Here is a 19,278-nt window from a genome sequence, read left to right as displayed (position 1 = left end):
AATATTGAGATGTTAATGGGTATAAACATGCACGCAAGAGTGTAAAATTAATTTCCTGAATTATTAAATATCACTCTTTAATGCTACATGATAAAAATTCTGTAAAGAAAATTTAAGGTCGTGTCCGAATCAACTTGAAGTATATACTTATGTACATATTCGTACTTTTTCCCTGGAAGCGACATAAGGAGGGCTGTACAGACTGTAATTAAACTATGCAGGTATGCTAGTACCTACTTCTAGCGTACTTTTAAAAACGTTTTGTACGTTATGCATGACTATTTTTTTTTACAAAGACTACCGTATTACATGATAAAAATAAATATTATCATAGGTTTTTAGGAAAAAATTGTATAAAATTAAGTTATTTGCCATACTTACGTGTTTGAAAATTAGTGTAAATATTTACTATATTCAGCTAAATATATCTGATAATATTTGATTATGTAATATATTTTAAAAAAAGGTAACAGCTTTTTAGATGGGTGATACCAATGGAAGAGCCTAAACATGCACGTCTGGCGTGCTCCGGTACACCACAAGGTCAAGTGAAGTACGCAACGTCGATAATATTCAACCGTGTACTATAATTCAATCGCGGTCTAAAATTACGATCTAAATCCATTCGGTTTTCGATGGTAGTTAATTTAGCGAGAAGACAGGAATTCCAATATTTGACATATACGTGAAGTATCGCTGTTTGCAGGCAATTTAAAGTTTATATTCTAGAATTATATATATATATGCAATGAATAAACTTCTACAGGTAAAACAAATGCTGTTCTGAATAGTGGATGTGTCCTATACCAATGCAGCGTCCTTTAATTTCAAGGATTCATTCTATACGAAACTAGTCGTGAAATGACATCGAATTTTTTTGATGCTAGAATCTACATAATCTAAAAAAAGATAAACTTTTTCAACATTTAAAGTTTTTTTCTTTTACAAATTATTTTTCACACACCATTTAAGGCGATTTTCAATCTTTACGTATCTTTACATGTTTACTAAACCTCTCGAAGATACGAAGTGAGTTAAGCTTGTAGGGACGCTACGACTAGACCTTTCACCAAAGGCTGCATCGACGATTCCGTGAGAATGCTTGCAACTGTTCGGAATGTCAGCAAAAAAAAAATATTGTAAGACAACCTTTAAAATGCACTTCTCAGGGTTCCTTTAGTATCTACTTTAAGTATTACTTTCAGTGGGTATTCTGAAACAACCGATAGATAGGTAAACATATAATGAGCTAGGTTATATAAATATATAATAACATTGTAGCTAACCCAAAATTTAATTATGTATTCAAAGTTTTTTTTTTGTTTTGCCACGTCCCATGTGTAAAACTGGCAAAAGCTGAATTTCTTCATATTCAATATGATAAGTAAATCATCTTTCTTTTCTTAAATCAGATGCCCGCTAAATTCGCGGCGGTAAAATAGTCGTTGCGTTCTCTGAAGGAGGGGGGGAAGGGGGGGGGGCTGAATTGTATCCCCTTGGAAAGGGTACCTTTCATACTTTTGGTGGCGGTAGTGTAGCTGGGTAGAAACTGGAAAGGTACCCTTTCCGATTTCTTAAAATGTTTCGGTTTTAAGGCAAATATGCATTGGAAAGGTATCCCCACGGAAAAAGTACCTTTCAGGATTTTCTGTAAAATGACACAGAAGAAAATAAACTGGAAAGGTAAACTTTCAAAATTTTGTTCTTTCATAGTCCAATCAAAGTCATAACTTAAGAATTAATAAAGTATTTTTTTTACGTTTCATTTGAAGTAGTTTTGAATTATTACGTAAGTAACGATTCATGTTAAGATCATAAGCAATAAAAAAATACTTAAAAATATTGTGGACGGTTGGTTGGGTTAGTATATGTACCAGTAAATGTACTATGAAATCATGTGATACCTTACCAGTGCAACTTTGCATTAAAAGCGAAACATTTTTAAGAGATCGGAAAGGGTACCTTTCCCAGTTTCTACCCAGCTACACTACCGCCACCAAAAAGTATGAAATGTACCCTTTCCAAAGGGGATACAATTCTACCGTGTCCCCGCGGAGGAACCTACTACTGATGGTTGTTCCGCGACTCGCGGCATGCTATTCGCATCGGCAAGCCTATGTGAAGTGCCTGGCCCGTCACTGCATCGGCAGACTGTGACACACGCTTCCTGCCTCGTCACGGCGCCGACTCAACTGCGCGGGTCGGCCGGCGATACGCGGAAACTGCGCCCGCTCTCCGGGTGCAGAGCCGCTGATGGCCTGACCGTCGTCTGGCGGGGGGAGGGACCGCTTCGCCAAAGGGGACGCACCACAGCGCCGAAATGCCAAATTGACCACAACGTCGACAGCTAGGAAACTGCTGTGTACCACAACGCCGAAATAAACTAACGTCAAAAAATGTCATTGCAGGACTGCCACAAAGGTTAGGTTAGGTTAGACTAGGTTAGGTTAGACTAGGTTAGGTTATGCTAGGTTAGGTTATGCTAGGTTAGGTTAGGCAAGGATAGGCTAGGTTAAGTTAGGTTAGGTTATATTACGCTAGGTTAGGTTAGGTTAGGTTTGATTGTGGTATTTCGCCGTTAATGTACATTTAAGAAACACCCACAAATTCATTCAGATGTTATTTCGGCGTTGTGGTACACAGCAGTTTTCTAGCTGTCGGCGTTGTGGTCAATTTTGACATTCGGCGTTGTGGTAACGACCCGTCGCCAAATACCATGGGTTCTGGCACAAGAGGGGATCCGGTGATCCGGTTGGGTTTCTAGATTTGTTTTCTGCCTTTCAGTAATTTTATTCTATAATTGCATGATAAAATTTTTTAAAATAAGTTAAAATTAGCTTTAAAAAAATTAATTTCGTTCTAAGATTTCGCTACCACAGAAGTTTTTCTTATGCCATTTTAAAAATCTTATAGGCAAAATCTTTTCATATTTGTTTATTTTTGTGATTTCAAACCTTTAGATTATAAAAATATTTGCATTTATTTTTTAAATCATTCAATGCATTGGCTATCTGTACATTCAGGTCCCCGTAGTGAAAATATCTAGCCGGCGAAACAAACTCCATCGAATTATTTCAGTGATCTTTCAAATCGCTCTTAATTTCTAAACCCTCGCCTTGCCGAAATTTGTGTCCTCATTGGTCGACCGTGCTGTCATAAAAGGTAACGTGAAGCGGGTCGGAAAAAAAATTATGCTTGGCACCTAAAGAAAACTATTAAAACCGAACAGCCATACTAGTTTCACTTAAAAATAAAATACGAATGCCTATATCATCGTGACATAATTGTGTCCAAGAGTCACAACCTAATAAATATTTTAATTATTTCGAAGTGCATATATGTAGGTGTGTAATATTTGAGTTCATATCCCAAAAGTACTGTGTAACCTGCACCAAAATTAAAACCAAACAAAAAAGTAATTATGAGAACAGATAAAACACGAGCTAGGCAATTGCATGTTAAGCAAATAAAGCACGATACTAAAAGTGTAATTACATTTATAGATTATTATTATTATTGAATGAAATGCATCTTTCAAAAATGACAAAATATATATTTATGTTACAAAGTTTAAATGCATAAGTCTGTTCAGGATGAAGTGAGAATTTTTTTGATAGGTGCATCAAGCAACATTTAGACAGTTGAATACTGATATAGAATTAACAAAATAATTACTGATATGTTTGCATCAACTGTCAAAGTCTTAATATTTGTTGCAACACCTGTCAAAAAGGCCTAACCTCGTCTCGAACAGAGCGGAATTTTCACTGCGAGCCGACCTTGACCGCTAGGCACGGGGGAACCGACGGCGAAAGGAGAAACGACAAAAAAAAACAGGTGTCGCAAAATGTTCGTACCTTGTCTTCCACGATCCTATCTCGGCGTATCTGCGGCTGCAGCTGAAGTTGTTGTTGCTGCCGCTGTAGCTGCGCCTCTGCAGCTTCCCGGCCGACGTGATTATGTTGTTGTTGACGGAGCGCGTGCCGTTGTTGTGGTTGTTGTTGGACGTGATGCCGCCCTGCTGGTCCTCCGACGCCGGAGGCAGCATGGTTTCTGATAGTCGTCGGTTACAAAAGTGAACAATAACCCCCTGTCGGGTCGCTAGCCACGCCTCGTGCACACTCGCGTGGTCTGAGATATGACGGGTATGCGGTGGCTAGCCCCAAACCGCCACACCGGCGCCCGCGAGCGTCAGAGACACGCGCGCACACCCTACTTCCCCGCCATCTGCTCGTGGACTGGCAGCTCCAGCCTTTGCTGCTCCCTCCCCCCGCCACACAAGAGCGCCGCAGCGACCGACAGCGCCGGCTACCGGCGAATGCGGCAACTAGCTTCTCTCCGGGGAGAGCGGCTCTCCGCTTCGCTCGCCCGACTCTTGCCTCGCCCACATGACGGCGCAGCATCTGCCGTCGGACTGCGAGACTCGCCGGACTGTTTGCGCGCTGTCCCGGGCATCAGGAGCGACGCGCGCATCCCGAGCACTTCCCCTCTTCCCATCCAACCCCTTTCACCGCTTCACTCCTCGCATCCAAGGGATGATAATCCCCTCTCCCCAGGCCCAACCCTGCCTCCTTTCGTACTCCCCGGTCCCGAACTTTCTTTCAGCATCCGAGCCGTGCTGCGCGAAGCTTCTACCCTCGTGATGAATTTTCAATTTCCTAGTCCCAAGTCTTTCCACCAACCCCTACTCGGTGTAATGGCTCCTAATGTTAACATGGACCATTCGTACGCACAGAGGTATTGGCCTATGAAGTGAGCGTCTGTTCTAAAACTGACGCCACTCTGGTTAGCAAATCAAGCAGAAGCTGTGAGAGGCTACTAAAAGTTAGTTCACCAGCTTGAAAGAAACTAGCTTAGGAGAATCGTAAAAAAAGAGTGAGCGAATTTTTTAGTACTCTCCAGAGATGTATAACATCTAACCTCACGAGCAAATTCACATGTTCTCATGTTGCAAATACACTTACAATACAAAAATCTGACACGAAAGTTAACGTAAATCCTTTAAAATAATACCGTGCTTAATAAATATGTATGCAAAATGTGGTACAACTACATTTCTTGACGTGAATCACACACGTAGTTTCCGCACCCGTCGCTAAAATTCGCTGCCGAAGCAGATTCGTCGATTATCAAATCATTCCATTTGGAGACAAATTTTAAACTATGTAAAGACACGGCTCCGATAAAAGCGAAAATGACATGAAAAAAATACAAAAACCGCCTTTGAGCCTGATTTTCGACAAGGAATTTTATTAAAATATTGCCCATGTTGTTAAAATTCACAAAATAGCTTTCCTTTGGCTTTGTGAACTTTGGTTCACTCCATCCGCCACCGATGGCAGTACCGTGGTTATACATTTTCGTTCCATGAGACTTCCGTTCCATTTTCATAAAAATTACTCCTACCAAATGCCGTATACAGAAAGCTAAGATCTTACACGTAAAAAAAAATCCCCCATGAGGTGAGTATTACAAAACAAATATTTTAGAACAAATAAAAAAAACAAGGAATAAAAGCTGTCACCTTCATTTTAAGAAAAGTAAGTATTGCTACTGAGGTGGGAATTTAACTTCAATTATTAACATGGCAAATATTACGTACGCCAACGCCCTCATTTCTTACCACCAATGAAAGAACAGTTAAGAGGCCGTATTTTCGTCAGTTTATAATGTTTTTTAGCCTCTAAAAACTTTTTATTACCGACCGCAAAATCTTGCCGTCACTAATTATAGGGCACTGTACTTTTCGCGCAAAAATATTTCAGGCCAGCTGCGTGTTAAAACTTTGTAGCATTGCCTGTGTTTCGTGGTTGGCTGGGTTTATTTCAGGTATATGTCTACTGTCAACACACCAATCGTAGTCATCAAGTGTGGAAGCAAACACGTCCTGAATCGGCTGGCTAAGTAGGGCTTCTCTTAACCACGGCCGCCAATTACAAGGGAACAATCTCTAGCGAGGGCATACCTTATTGCATTTTAATGAGCGATAGGATTATTTCGCACAAAATATTTCGCCCTGGTAACAAGCCACTCATTAGACATTGAAAAATCTGTGTATTGTCAATATAAAACATTTGGAAAGTCTGTTCTGACAACAAAAATATTTTTGTAATGGCCACGTTTTTTCTTCTTCTGTTCAAAAATAATCCGTTTAGACTAAACTACAGCATTTTCCCATTTTCTTAGACACTGACACTTGAATGGCATAGTCGTGGGCTCAAGTAAACTAAACTTGACTCCGTGTGTTTTCTCATCAGTTCATCTTCTGAAAATTTCCCGGCCCAAATAAACTTTCATTACAAATATCATCAAAATTTTAGAAATATAGAAGATAAATTTCACGAATTTTTCAGTTTTTGAAATGTATGGTCAAACCATCACCAACCATTGTAAAACTCTGAGGATATGTATCTTTAAGAAGACTCGATCGTCTGTGAAGTTCCAATCTCAAGTTTAGACAATTTTAATGATTCACTTGATATTGTATTACTGTTATATCGATAAAAAGTGGTATGTATTATCTATAACACATCCTGTTTAGCTTTACGGCTTATACCTTTGGTCTTGCTCGATCATCTCCATTGGACTTAAAGTACCTAGCAATACGGCACGTTTACCGTTCGCGACAATATGAAAAACATTGACATCACTATCAAACGCACAAAAAAATGTTAAATTAAGGTGGTCGCCAAACAGTGTGCAGAGCTCCAGGTGTTAACGCACTATTTACAAACCGCTTAAGATTACTTGAAGGTGTCTAATTACAAATGTCATTTAAGATATAGGTATTGCAATTGTCTATAAAAGTTTAGTTTCGCAGTTTTTTCTTTAATGGGTCTTTTTTGACGTGACAACGTCTAATAAATCGATGAACGCCGACTGCACGCACGAAAAAGGATGACTCATTGTCCCGTTACGAACATTGTCCCGTTACGCTTTGTTCCGTTACGCTCATTGTACGCTTGCGCCGCATCTATCCCTCTTCCACTCGATTGGAACAACCATCGATTTGACTTTTTCGAGGCACATTAAACTTGAAACACTCCCATTCGTTTCCTACTTTTTCTATCATCGTCCTATCCATAACAGAATAACACAGATTGGAAGAAGTTAAATAGCAAACATGTATAAACGTTATAGTTAAAATAATCTGTTCATTAAAGTAATAAACATATTTCAATTAATGAGTGCAAATAAAAGTAAATTCATCAATTAAATTGTAGATTTCATTTTACTCCTTTGTATCCATACAAAATAGTGATAATTCAATAAAAATGATTCAATTTTATTAATAAAAGTATGCAATCATTTCATCAATGTTTTGTTATGACGTCACGTTAAACTATCGTCCGTAAACCGACCTTACAGACAACCAATTTTTTAGGTATGAAAATATCTCAAATCAATATTGTTTTACCAGGACGTGCAGGGACGCCTTTAACTTTAATATACAGGATCCCGCTTGAGTTCTCACAGAGGCACGTTCCCGACTCAAAGCTGCACGCAAGATCGGTGCCTGGCGCGTAGCGGCTAAGATGCGTGTGCTACGCAAGGATCGTACTTATCATCCCGTATCACTAGCAACAATACACCTCCGTATAGATCCAGACGTATATTTCCAAATGTTTGAAAATGGTCCTGTGCTTTGCGAGACAAAAAACAACTAAATATAAAATGTGTACTTAAAGCTGTGGTCAATATTTTTAAAAAATATAATATGACAGCGATTCAATCCTTTGGCTTGCATTAAATTTAAATTTTGGAGAAGTCAGTTTTATGTTTTACATCATAACCGGAAACATAATAGACATAATTTTTGGACTATAAAACTGGATCATTTTTGAAAAAATTCAAATTATAGAAACGAAATCAAGGCGAATCACATTTAAGTTTAAATTCATTAAAATCAAATTATATATAGTGTGGTGATTGTTATAAATATGTATGCATATATCTAGGCCGCAGTGCCACTCTGAAAAGGTGGTATGTGTGTGGCTTTAACGTGACCTCTTTTCTTAAATCTGAAAACACTATAATATGTGTAATAAGGAAAATGCAATAAACTGTGGATAGTAAAACAATAACATTGTAACTCGGTAATGGTGGGTGGAGAACACAATGACAACAATAAAAAATATGTTGGAAAATAAATGCCAGATTTTAATTACTGTTAATTCAAAAATAATAACACTCAGTTATGCCAAAGACCAATATCTCATTTCTCTCAGAAAACAAAATGGTTAAGACATAAATAAATTAACAGCAAAAAAGTTTTTAAAAAAAGCTTTTATTTAAACGCTCTAAAAAGAAGAAAATAAATTTTCCTTAAAATTTTTAACTATCAACTTATAACCTCATTATATACCATTTATATGATCATAAAAGATTGTCGCACGATATGTAAATAAACTAGTACCAATTTTATTATGTAAATGGATCTGCTAAGTTTATTGTATTTTCAATTTCAATTTCAAATTAAACCTCGCGACAAGCTTTTATGATCATATAAATTGTATATAATGAGCTTATAAGTTGATAGTTAAAAATTTTAAGGAAAAATTTAATTTTCTTCTTTTTAGAGCGTTTAAATAAAAGCTTTTAAAAAAAAAAATTTGCTGTTAATTTATTTTTTATTTTTTAGTTATCGCTGGCTAGGTTTGTCAGTCTGTTCATCTCATTCAACGCATCATTGTTGCAAGGTCATTTGCCGGTTAATTTCGAACAGTCCAACTCTTCAATAAGGAGACCTTCTAATGTTTTTACCCTACTTAAATATTTGTTTTTCCCATTTTGTTCCCACGATTACCGAAGAAATATTCGTCGACCCTCCCAGAGCTCCGTTTAGAAGGGTAAGAGCTAATATACAAGAGGGTTCGCCCAGGTGCCCTAATGTAATACGTTCACGACATCATATTACACCCCGATGCCACTCAGTCCTCGGCACGGCCTCACCTTGACTTGGGTGTTTGGGAGAATGCGTAACTTATTTCATCTTGGAGCTTACTTGTGCCTGACGAAACACAGTTCCGAGTTTGATTTTGGAGTTTTCCTTCTACTAGACAGGTTGCAGACCAATGCTGATAACGCCCATCTCGTCAAATTACACAAGTCAAACTTATTTCAGCTTGGAGCTCACTTTTCAGTTTACTCTCAATGAGCCCTTTCATTTGATACCCATATTGTAGAAGTGCATTAAAATAACTACTCCGCCATCTTGGATGGTCCGCCATATTGAATTTAGAATGACGCAAATTAATTTTTTCGAGTTACCCTCAACAAGCCCTTTCATTTGATATCCATATTGTAGAAATGCATTAAAAATAACTCTTCCGCCATCTTGGATGGTCCGCCATATTGGATTTAGAATTATGTCACACACAATATCGTGCATTGTCATCCAAACTAAACGTGTATACAAAATTTCAGCTCAATCGGTTGAAGATATCTACTTCATAATTGAGTTCAAAGATTCCACCCGAACAAACATACTTACATACATACATTGCAAGTTAAATAAAAGCTTTTAAAAATAAGAAAACATCTAAAAATCTCCGAATAGGTTTGGCACAGTTGCGACAACGGACCTTTCCAACATGGCCTGCCTGGTACTGTCTCTGGACCAGTTACAGATCAGTTCACTGTAGTCGTTTGCGGTAAAATTTCGCGGTTCAACACAATACCGCGATCGCGCCCGCACACGCGAATTACTCTTTTTAAATGATCCCTGCCACCAGGACCTCCTGACGGGCAGTCCCACTGGACCAAGGGGTAGAAACGTTCCATTTCCCATCATCCTCTGCGCCAGGCGCTAGGTTAGATACAGGCGTCGGCAAGCCTCAGCCAATCACGAAGCACCGTCCGAGAAATAAAAAGGAAACTGAATTTAATGACTGAAAATGTTCATAAAATAATAATTTTAATGAAATTTATAGTGCCAACGACTCTCAAAAATTAAATACGTTTTAAAAACAGAACACAGTTTGTAAACAAACATCCTGAGACTGTAAATATAACATTTATGACGTTGTCGCACAGTTTCAGTACTATGCAATTGTGTGATATTACAACAATTTTCATTGTTTGTTTTTTATTTACAAAATTGTTTACCTTTCGTTCGAATTATTAACGATTTTTCATTAGGCTACTTTAAAGCGTAATTTTAAAACATGCACAATGTATGTATTACATAAACTGCGTATTTAAAAAGAAAAGAAATTTACCAGATATGTTATAGCTGTGCTTCGGTCGGCAACACATCGTGCTAGTCGGGGGCCTACTGTCTTTACGGGGCTTTGCGTCAACGGAGGATCTGCTGTGGTTGCGGCGCTTCTTTGAAGAGCGCAGCTTCGCAGGGAAGGGAACGAGTTTAAGGGTAGGTTCGGAAACTGGCTTAGGGCTTTCGCGCGCAGCACTGCGCCGAAGGACTTGCCGGACTCGGCAGAACACTTTGTGAGAAGTCGTCGGATAAATTGCTTCACCAAATAAGATTATGTTCGCCTCGAACTTCAAGCTACGGGGGTTTTACGAGCTTAAGGGAAAGCTTAGTTTATTTACAATTTTTTATTACAGAAATATATTTCAGTTCAGATTGAATGTTGTATTTAATACAGCCAAACTGCGACGATAATATTTTAGTTCCTACCTGTTTAGAAAAAATACACACACGCGGGGAAGGTTATTATATCTAAAATGGTATATATGTAAATACATAAACAATATAAAGCTGTGCCTCGGAGGGCTAGGAGCCCCCAAAGCCATCCGTAGATATTAAAAGCTTAAGGAGAAGAAATGCGAATTGAAATACGTCATCTTATTTCAGCAGTGCTAGGCAATAACTATTTTCTATTATTAAATTTTTGACAATTGGATTCGTCTAAGCATAGCATTTAATATAGTGGAATGCCTGAAGTGAATAGTGACCATCCGCATTAAATATTTTCCGTTTTGAAGTCATTGGCGTTTAGTATTGAATTAATTTTTGGAAATGAAAATCCGTCTGCAAAGAGTTATCAAGCTTATTTACAGCTTCAAACGAGAATGGAACTAGAATCCAATCCAGAATTTGTAATTTGGTCAAAACTTCAAATCTAGATTCCATGTCAGTTTTTAACTAATCAAGGTGATCAGTAAAAATTATGATTTTGTCTTCTGGCAGTTCAGGAGTCTCGTTATCTGACACTGAACACTTTTTAAGGATCGGAAACTGAATCAGCTCTTTACGGCCAATATTTACATTGTAATTATCAAACTTGTTGATGAATTATGAAATAATTCCTTTGGCCTTGATAAGGTTCATCTCGTTTCCTTGAAGCCTTATACTGACTTAATTAATGCTTTCAAAAATATCTGTAAGGTATGCAAGTTCCAACTTTCATTGCTTCAAATTCTCACTTTAAACAGGATCAAACGTGTCGAGAAGTTCAGTAACCGTGTCAAATAATTCGAAGAAACGGCGCAAACAGTTTCATTTGGAAAGCCACCTCACGGCCGTGTGTAGAAGCAAGTGTTCGAATTCCTCATCATTATCATGGCAAAGTTGTCGGAACAGACAGTTATTGAGGGAATTAGCTTTGATCTTGTTGACACCTGCAATAATCAGCTGTAGGGTTTTATGCAGGACACCACTCAATTTTTTTGCAGCTAAGTGTTGACGATGAATGACACAGTGAATAGTGATGACCTTTGGAACTTCTTTCTTGAGGTGAGCTAGAAACCCAGTATCACGAAATGACACGAAAGGAGCACCGTCTGTTACGCAAGCGCTCACGTTTGTTAGGGGAATCTCTTTTAACTCAAAATAATCTTGCACCACTTTAAAAAATCGACGATCCCTTCGTACCAGTGATCAAAGTTCTAGGAAACAACATTGCCTTGGTAATTTCTTTTTGTCCATTGATAAACCTCACATAAGCTAATAAAATTGCTTTGTTATCAATTACAGTTCATTCATCAATCTGCAATGCAAATTTACTTTTTTTTTTCCAACGAATTGGTGAGTTTTGATTCAACGTCAATAGCCATTTAGTCAATTCATCTGGAAACAGTACTGTTGCTCATAGGAACCGATTGACTTATCTTATTACTAGGGCCCTCACCTGGCATGATTTAAATAATTTTTTTGGTAGCCGGTAAAACAAGAGATTCGCCAATTGTGTAAGGTTTACCACATTTAGCGATCTATAAAGATACTTCGTAAGAAGCAAGAAGACCTTTATCAATATCGGTTGCTCGTTTTATAAATAATTCACTCACATTAAGCCGTTTAGTTTTGAGGTGTTGAAAATAACTCAGTTCTTTAATCACTTAATCACTGTGTCCTCCTGATAAATGATCTTTCATTCGCGAACGCTTCATAGCCTCATCACCAGCAAATGTTTTATCGCACAAAAGACACTGCGGAAGCTGCACATTTTGCGGTGACACGATGGAACCGAATTTTAAATGCTCAGTTGAGTAATGACGACACTACTTATTTTTTTTAAATTCATTGTGCATGAACTTCTACACTTCAAAACCAAACGCACAAAAACTGATGGCGAGGCACACAAAGGCTAGTGAAGACTGAAGACGAATGTAGGTCAATGGCAAGTGTGTTGTTACAGCAAGAGGGGGAGGGGGTTGAGTCACCAGGCGGCCGCGCTGAGCAACAACAGGTGGAGAACTGCGGAAAGGGGTGAGTGCAGTGAACTCGCCGGCTGAGAATAGCCAGTGACTCGTGCTACCTCCCCGGCAACTTCTACTGCACAGGTTCTACTGTACAGTACTATTTTAAATTTCCCCCTTTGAAAACTCACAGCTCCAAATCACCCTCCACTTATTTAATTGCCCCCCCCCCCCCCCCCCCATCTGATAACCCCAGTCGCCCACTTGGGGGCGATCGCCCCCGGGTTGAGAACTACTGCACTACATTACTGATTGCAAAAATTAAAAATGGCTATCGACACTTGATCGTGCTTAAACCAAAAAAAGAGTTGATTCACAGATTGTTTTTCTAACGTTTAAATATTAATGAAAACCGGTAATGAACACACTAGTATCAAAGTTTACTAATTCAGTTTGTTAACTTACATTATTTTTAAGCTCTGAAGCCCATGAGTTCACTTTATATTATTTTTAAGATAATACAAACCGTAAAAAAAAAATGTTGCATATCAGTTAACGGTCATGCCTACGCGAATAACCAGCAGTTCAACGAGATAGGGTTATACGCCGTCTAGCCAAGGCATTTTTTTCACGCTCGAAATCACTTTGACCTTGAACCCTACAAAAAAAATCGCTTGGTCTCGTTCGCCGTGTTGCATATTGATTTAAGGACTACTGATTCAAACACCACGCAGGTTTTTTCGTATTTAGTCTAATTAACTCACAAACCTGCACAGAAAAAATTTTTTTATACGTTTACAAAAGATTCCTTTGGAAACCAGTTGCCAAATTAAAAATTATTTGTAATAATACAAGAAAGATATTGTAAATTTGTACAACACATGGCTATAGTTGTTTTTACATATATGAAATACGTTTTAAGAGATAATACTGCGTTTTTACTACGAAAATGAGCGCTTATTTTATATTTTAATTGATTTTTCATTCAAGCATAAATTTATTTTTACCACGGAAAATATAATCGAATATTCAACTATTTAAGTTTATTTTGTTGTATCATGCTAATTATGTGCGCTGTTTGTACTGACTGCAAAGCTATTCAGAGAACAGTTAACAAATAACTTTAACTATTGGATGTACTGAGAGAACACAAAGCATAAAAGCCCGGGTAAGAACTCGAACTAAGTATTTCTGCGAACACCATTTTGTAGTGATAAAGTTGTTTCCATTTTAATGCACAAATTAAAAAATATCAGTAATTTTACATGAATACTTCTGTTTCATTTGCAAAAAAAAAAAAATTACGGTGTAGTATATCTAACGTAAATTTTTAAACATTTTTGCGTTAGGTTGCTTCGCAAGTATTTTCTGCATGACATCTTTAAGTATTAAGGAAGTTACGAGGTTTACTAACTAGATGAAAGAGTTTTGTTCTTTAGTGGCAAATTTTATCACCAGATATTTGCTAGTCATTTCATATCTGTTAAAATTTCTCGCAAAAGATCCCAACTATAATTATTTCATTATATTTTTTACAGTCTTTGAATGACACCCAGTTTAGGGCCCCGCCTACATTGACACAAACCAGGTGTGCAGAGCTTCAGAAGACACCACACGATTTGAAATCTGCTCAAAATAACCGATTGGTATCTGATTCCGAAAAGGAATTAAGAATACGCAGGAGAATGAGTAGTCCTTTTTCCGTATTTAGTTTTCAAACTGTATTTTTAGAATAGTGAAAATAGCCAAAATAGTGTGTTTTCAAAATAATATTTAGGCATGAAACACCAGGTAGAGATTTATGAAAGAACTCAAGGGACATGCATTACACCTTTAACTTATTTTTTTTCCTGCCATATAATGTTATGGTCACCGATAAAATCCCATTGTTGTCTTATGAACGACGAGAAGACCGTTCGCTAGAGGAGGCACCAGCGAGTGTCGCACTTACCATTCCGCCTATGTTAACACAAATAACACCCCTGACTAGGTGGGGACTAGGGGCCCGCCTCGTCAAGGTTGTATGTGTGTTAGTGAGGCGGAAAGATAAAAGCGACGCTAGATGGTGCTTCTAGCGCGGTATCGCCTCTAAGCGCAAGGCTCTGAATTGACGCGCAGTCTTCTCGTCGTCACAGGATAACTGTGAAATTTGAGCGGTGACCGCAACATTATATGGCGGATAAATGAAGATAAAGGTGTAATGCAAGTCCCTTAAGTGCTTTCAAGAATCTATACCAGTTGTTTTACGCCTAAAAATTACCCTGAAAACATGCGTTTTAGCCATTTTAAGTCTTCTAGAAATACAGTTTAAAAACATGATCCGAAATTAAAACTACTTTTCGGGCCTCAGCGAACTCTTAAATGCTTTTTGTAAACATGCCCCACTCGGATATCTTGAGTAGTTTTGAAATCGCGTTGTTTTTCCTGAAGCTCTGCGCACCGTGTGTGTGCCCGGGTAGGCGGAGCCCTTAATATCTGGAGACTCAATTCAAAAGCAAACACAAAACGTAAGCAGTTACGATGATAAAAAAAAATGGTTGTCTGTAAAGTCGGTTTACGGACGATAGTTTAACGTGACAACGTCATAAAAAACATTGATGAAATGATTGCATACTTTTATGAATAAAATTGAATCATTTTTATTGAATTATCGCTATTTTGTATGGATAAAAGGAAGGAGTGAAATGAAATCTACAATTTAATTGATACATTTACTTTTATTTGCACTCATTACTTCTTCCAATCTGTGTTATTCTGTTAAGGATAGGACGATGATATGAAAAGTAGGAAACGAATGGGAGTGTTTCAAGTTTAATGTGCCTCGAAAAAGTCAAATCGATGGTTGTTCCAATCGAGTGGAAGACAGATAGATGAGGCGCAAGCGTACAATGAGCGTAAAGGGACACCGCGTAACGGGAAAATGTGCGTTACGGGACACTTTTTTCGTGCGTGCAGCCGGCGTTCATCAATTTATTAGACGTTGTCACGTCAAGAAAAATAAATTTGCAGAGATAGTCATTGAATAATGCTAATGGCCAGAATGAAACTGGGCCTGAAGAAAGGATCCATCGCGGAGATGGGAACGGCGAGTGGCGGCGGGGCCCGCGGCCCAACTGCAGGGCCACTTCATTAAGGGTGTTGGCCACGCCGTCGCCCGAGATTGCCCGGGTCCACTGAAGCCTCTGCGACGCTCGCGGAGACCTCCCTGGGAGCCCACGTCCGGGGACGAGCGATATTGCTAATAAAGATGGCGGACGGAGGGGGCTGGGAAGGCTTCCGCCAGCTGTGAATTACGGCGAGTAATATCCTCGCCTCTCCGCCGACACATCTACATACCACCCCTTCCTCCTCCCTCCCGCATCATCCCCCTTCCCCGAGCCACCCTCGCAAGTGGGCAGCATCGCGGAGGAAATTTCTTCGCCGGTTGTCTCGAGTGCGCTGCGGCCATAAATCGGCAACTTATTGCTACAGCGAATGCCATAAAGAAGCGACGGACGGGACAGCGAAATCCACGTCCCTGAATATCATTAGTGTATTTCCTCCTAACCAGACACCCACAATTTTATCTGCACTGTAATGTTTTTTTTTTTGTAAATGAAACAGAAACATGTATCACTACAAAATAGTGTTCGCAGTAATAATGGGTTCACATTCTTATCCGGATATTTATGCATTGTGTTGTCTCAGATTTTTCCCAATAGTTAAAACGTTCTCTGAAAAGCTCTCCGGAAGGTATTAATTAACTACGCACATAATAAGCACTATGCAAAAAAGTAAAGTTAAATTGTTGAATTTTCGATAAATTATCTTTTCCGTGGTTTTAAAAAAAATATTCTTGAATGAAACATCAATTAAAATATAAAATTTTGCGCCAATCTTCGTAAGAAATAACCAGTTTATCTCTAAAAGCGTATATACAAAAATAACCACAACCATATGTCGTACAAATTGTTGTAATATTATAAAATAATTCTTGGCAACTGGCTTGCAAAGGAATTGTTTGTAAAAGTACAGAATTTTTTTTCCCCCCGTGCTGTTCAGCAAAAGTAACACTCACCTAAACTCATTTATGACGTAGCCTACTAGCTGCAGTACCCAGTGTTGCCCAGGCTGAACACAGGGCGAAGGGGACTTTTTTCGAAATCAGATGCAGACAGTAACTGTCTTGTTAATTTGAATGGCAAGTGTGCAAAATAATTTATATCGCTGTCAGAACTAGACAGACAATATTCTGCCAGTGTATAGTTATTTACCTTTATACATCTAAAAATGGATGATTTGTATGTAATCTGGAATCTATAAAGCACTACAAAAAAAAGTGTAAAAATGAAAGATTATTGAAATTGAAAATATTCCATTTTCTAGCTAATGCTCGGCATGCGTTGCAATGCCTCATTCAATTTTGTTTTGTAATTTGTTTGAAGTAGGTAGGTACACATGAACATAGCATCTCTCTATCTCTCTCAATATATATATGTCTTTCTACATATCTCTATCTCTAAATATAATCTATCTCTATCTCTCTCCTCTATATACCAATCTCTATACTCCTCTATACAGCTATATATAGATATCTCTATGTCTAACTCCACTTCATTCTCTATACCTCGCTCTATCTCTCTATCTCTCTTCATCTCACCCTATATCTATAACTCTGTCTCTCTTTTACATTTAATTCAAGTTGTGTCATGCGTGCGCACTCGTTCAGCGAAAACAGACGAACTGCCGCTATACAATATGAAATAAACAGATTTGTTGAAACGACTCTCGGGTTACCTTTTGTTAATACCGAACACGAACTGAAATGTCGTTGTATGTATTTTATTCAATTCAATTCTGTGAATTTATCGCAGTTTCTATTTAATTATTTTCAATTCTGTAATGTGTGTGCACTCATACACCGAAATCACACGAACTGCCGCTGAACTATATGAAATACACACATTTGTTGAAACGATTCGTGCGCCACCAATTGTAAAATAGTTGTTTTAACTCAGAAACCTTCTCGCAATCGGATGATTAGTTTAGGAACGCACGTGGGACAAACGAACGAAAATACAAGAAGTGACGGACGGACGCCCCAAACGATAGCGCGTTTAAAATTCAAGGAACGCCATCTATTGACGAAGTTCAAAACTGAACTGTTATTAGCGCCGTTAGTTCGCTAGCCGCCGCGAGATCCACTAGGCGGACGAGTCTCGCCAAGGAGAAGGATATGAAGTTGCCAGACCTGACTATATGTATGGCCGTGTGGCGGACATACATAAATTACACACGCTCACTGTTTGTATGTTTATGACCTATGATTTTCTGTTATAAAAATGAATTTACAACTTTTTCACACCATTAGGGATTGAATTTCGCAGTAATATGTGGCATATTTGTTAATCCAGGTCATGAACTAGCTGTGTGCCAAATCTCATCCAAATCCGTTCAGCGGCTCGAGCGTCAAGGAGTAACAAACATACTTGCAAACTTACGTTTTTATAACGTTAGTGGGATTACCGCAACCAATACAATATTTCTGCATGTTGACTATACACGTAGGTATCCAGTGGGATGCAATCCGTTGCCTGGTCTTCCCGGGATGTGGCAGTTGAACCACGACGCTCGCAGCTGCTGTGCCGACGACACAGTTTGCGACACACCCTGCCGCAAGCCAAAATTGCCGGGCTTAAATCTGTGTCGCTGGGGACGCGCTGATTGGTGCTCCTGGCGCGGTATCGCCTCTAACCGCAAGGATCAGAACTGGCGCGCAGTATTCGTGTCGTGCTCAAGACAACTATGAGATTTGACCGGTAACCATTATATTATAATGGCGGAGAAATGAAGATAAATGTGTAACGAAAGTCCTTTGAGTGCAGTAAAGAATCTGTACCGGATGTGTCATGCATAAAAATTATTCTGAAAACGCGCGTTTTAGCTATTTTCACTCTGAAAACGTAGTTTAAGACGGGAATCCGGAAATAGTACTACACCTGCGCCCCATTCTTATCGTTGACAGATCCCACTAGGATATCTTGAGCAGTTTTTATCTCGCCTGTTTGTTTTTCCGACAGGAATATGAATGTCTTTAATCTCGGGTTGGGGGTCGTTTCGGCTAAGGATTTTACACAATTTAAGTCGGATGGTGTATATATGTATATCAAGGTGATTTTGTATGTATACAATGTTATAATGTTGTCAGTATTGGATGTATGAAACCTATGTTTTATTTTTATGTGATTATGTTAGCCTCTGTGCTATTAACAACAACAATAAACCAATACTCGTAAACTTTGAAAACAAGAGTTGAAATAAATATATCTTTGTAGAAGACACTTTGTTCGTGTTCTTTACGAATGACTCACCCTGTTAACATTTGCAGTGATGACGTAATGAGCGTTGGTTGGTAGCGTCGAATTGAAGTCAGCGAGAGCTGTGACTGCGAGAGTAATACACCGATGAGTGTGATTGAAACTTCAAAGCAGATCCACTCATGTCTTAGGACAAAAGCACCATCATTAGTTACGTCAACAGCAAAACATTCGAATTAGAAAGTCAGTTCAAAACTATCCGAGCTGAAGGGCAAAAAGTATCTGATTAATATTGAAATTATTTTGTGGATTGAACTCGACGATTGAAAAAAATATTACTTCAACATAAATTATTTACGAATATATCAGCTCGTCCACA

At 38.5% G+C, this 19,278-nt stretch overlaps 1 protein-coding gene across 4 annotated transcripts in view; it reads right to left on the bottom strand.

The window, feature by feature from the left end:
• Positions 1 to 19,278, bottom strand: part of LOC134534701 (protein sprint) — a 731,313-nt gene that overhangs the window by 248,175 nt on the left and 463,860 nt on the right. Inside the window, exon 1 of one of the 4 annotated variants that reach the window (XM_063373176.1) lies at positions 3,858 to 4,410. The exons of the other annotated variants lie outside the window; for them this stretch is intronic. Coding sequence (XP_063229246.1) covers positions 3,858 to 4,048 — 191 coding nt within the window. The 5' untranslated portion in view covers positions 4,049 to 4,410. Of the gene's footprint in view, positions 1 to 3,857; positions 4,411 to 19,278 lie in introns of those variants that run through there. 4 annotated transcript variants of the gene reach the window in all.

The sequence above is a fragment of the Bacillus rossius genome, chromosome 8 (assembly GCF_032445375.1).
Source record: "Bacillus rossius redtenbacheri isolate Brsri chromosome 8, Brsri_v3, whole genome shotgun sequence".
In the NCBI taxonomy this organism is placed as follows: Eukaryota; Metazoa; Arthropoda; class Insecta; order Phasmatodea; family Bacillidae; genus Bacillus; species Bacillus rossius.
This window is presented reverse-complemented; position numbering and strand designations above follow the sequence as displayed.